Source organism: Palaemon carinicauda, chromosome 1 (genome assembly GCF_036898095.1).
Source record: "Palaemon carinicauda isolate YSFRI2023 chromosome 1, ASM3689809v2, whole genome shotgun sequence".
NCBI lineage: Eukaryota > Metazoa > Arthropoda > Malacostraca > Decapoda > Palaemonidae > Palaemon > Palaemon carinicauda.
The window spans coordinates 182558535-182560487 of record NC_090725.1 but is presented as its reverse complement, the minus strand read 5'-3'; the positions used below and the strand labels follow the sequence as shown (position 1 = coordinate 182560487).

Genomic DNA, 1953 nt, shown 5'->3' with positions numbered 1-1953 from the left:
GACAAAAGAACTCCATGTGAAATATGATAACATTCAGCGAGATACAATTGAACTATTCAAGTCGTTATGCCTGGAATACCAGAAAAAGAGAAAGCTACCAATGACAAAGGGTGTCGTAGTTAAACCTATTCCGAGTACTGAATTTTCATCACGTGGCCAGGTTGATCTCATAGACGCAGTCTATGTTATGTAGAACCTTCAAATGGATTATGGTGTACCAAGACCATCTGACAAAGTTCTGCGTTCTACGTCGGCTCACATCAAAGCGTGCAGTTGAAGTAGCATTCCAACTTGCTGATATCTTTCTACTCCTGGGTGCTCCTGTAATCCTTCAATCAGACAATGGTTCTGAGTTTACAGCTCAGATTATTACTGAACTACGTTCTTTGTGGCCTGAATTGTCAATCGTTCACGGCAAGCCTAGACACCCACAGAGCCAAGGCTCTGTTGAGCGAGCAAATGGTGACATAAAAGACATGCTTGTAGCGTGGATGGCTGACAACAACTCAACGGACTGGGCTACAGGTATCAAATTTGTTCAGTTTTCCAAGAATTCGGCTTACCATGCAGGGATCAAAAGAAGTCCATATGCTGCAATGTTCGGTGTTAATGCCCGAGTCGGACTGATGTCAACATCACTTCCACAAGAAATCATCAGTTGCCTGCAGTCTGAGCAAGACCTTATAACAACGCTTCAGCAGCAAGAAACAGATGTCAACGAGCCTGAATCAGAAGCAGAAGGTGATGTCAATGAACCCGAGCGAGAACCACCCAAAGCTGAAATGAATGAGTCTGAACAAGAGCCAGAGCCACTATCCCAGCATCAAACGAACCTTGATCAACTTCATAACAGCATCAGCTCCCAACGATTAGCAGCAAGTGAATCTCAGAGACAACAAGCAAAACGTATGGTTAAGAGGAGCCGAACAGAATTAGTAGCAGGTGAGATAGGAGACAACATTGCTCTTCCAATTCCATTGGTTGATCGAGGTCGTGGAGACCTTAGGACCATCCTAGGTGTTATTGTGAGTAGGAGCATGAATGACCAATACAGAGTGGCCATCAAAAGTGGTATTCTAAAAGGAAGCTATTCCAGGAATCAGTTTGACATTTGTCCTAAGAGATTGCTGAAAGAAAGTGACATTAACAATGAGATTGAAATTTCTCTCCGAGAAGCCGTTATCAAATCCTTTATCAGTGGAGGACAAGGTTTTGTTAAGTGTTCATGCAATGATCCCAAAAAATGTCAAACAAACAGATGCAAATGTTTCAAATCTAAATAGCTATGCAATAGTAGATGCCACAATAACCTCAACTGTGTAGATAAATAAATCTGTAATTGATATGTCATGTGTTTTTACTATTGTTCGATTGTTCTATCGTACTATGGATTTAATTTTTAACTAGTGCTTTTATATTTGTGATTTTCTGTGAATAAAATTATTATACCAGGTGATTTATTCTTGCAATTATTGTAAATATTGATATTACTATTGCTAGTCATTTACTTTTTAACTAGTGATATTTATACGTGTGAATTTTCTTGTGAATAAAATTATAAGAGTACAAAATAGTTACTTTCGCTTTTCAAACATATGAAGCTCAGTAACAAATGACTTTAGTCATTTCGTGAAATGTCCGGTCACCAAATTCAGTCGTTTCACGAAAAGGCTCGCATTTTCAGTCAATTCATGAATTGACTGACCGCTAAAGGCATTACATGAAATGACTAACAGTTTTAGTCATTTCACGAAATAACTGATTTCACAGTTTGACTGTAACATATATATATATATATATATATATATATATATATATATATATATTTATACTGTATATATATATATATATATATTTATATTTATACTGTATATATATATATATATATATATATATATATATATATTTATACTGTATATATATATATATATTTATACTGTATATATATATATA

General features: G+C 36.0%; 1 protein-coding gene across 1 annotated transcript; it reads left to right on the top strand.

Annotated features, from left to right (window-relative positions):
- The first annotated feature begins 209 nt into the window (after positions 1-209).
- On the top strand, positions 210-1283 carry LOC137631736 (KRAB-A domain-containing protein 2-like). Its single transcript, XM_068363679.1, has one exon. It carries the CDS (start codon positions 210-212, stop codon positions 1281-1283), a length of 1074 nt encoding a protein of 357 aa, XP_068219780.1.
- The last annotated feature ends 670 nt before the right edge of the window (positions 1284-1953 follow it).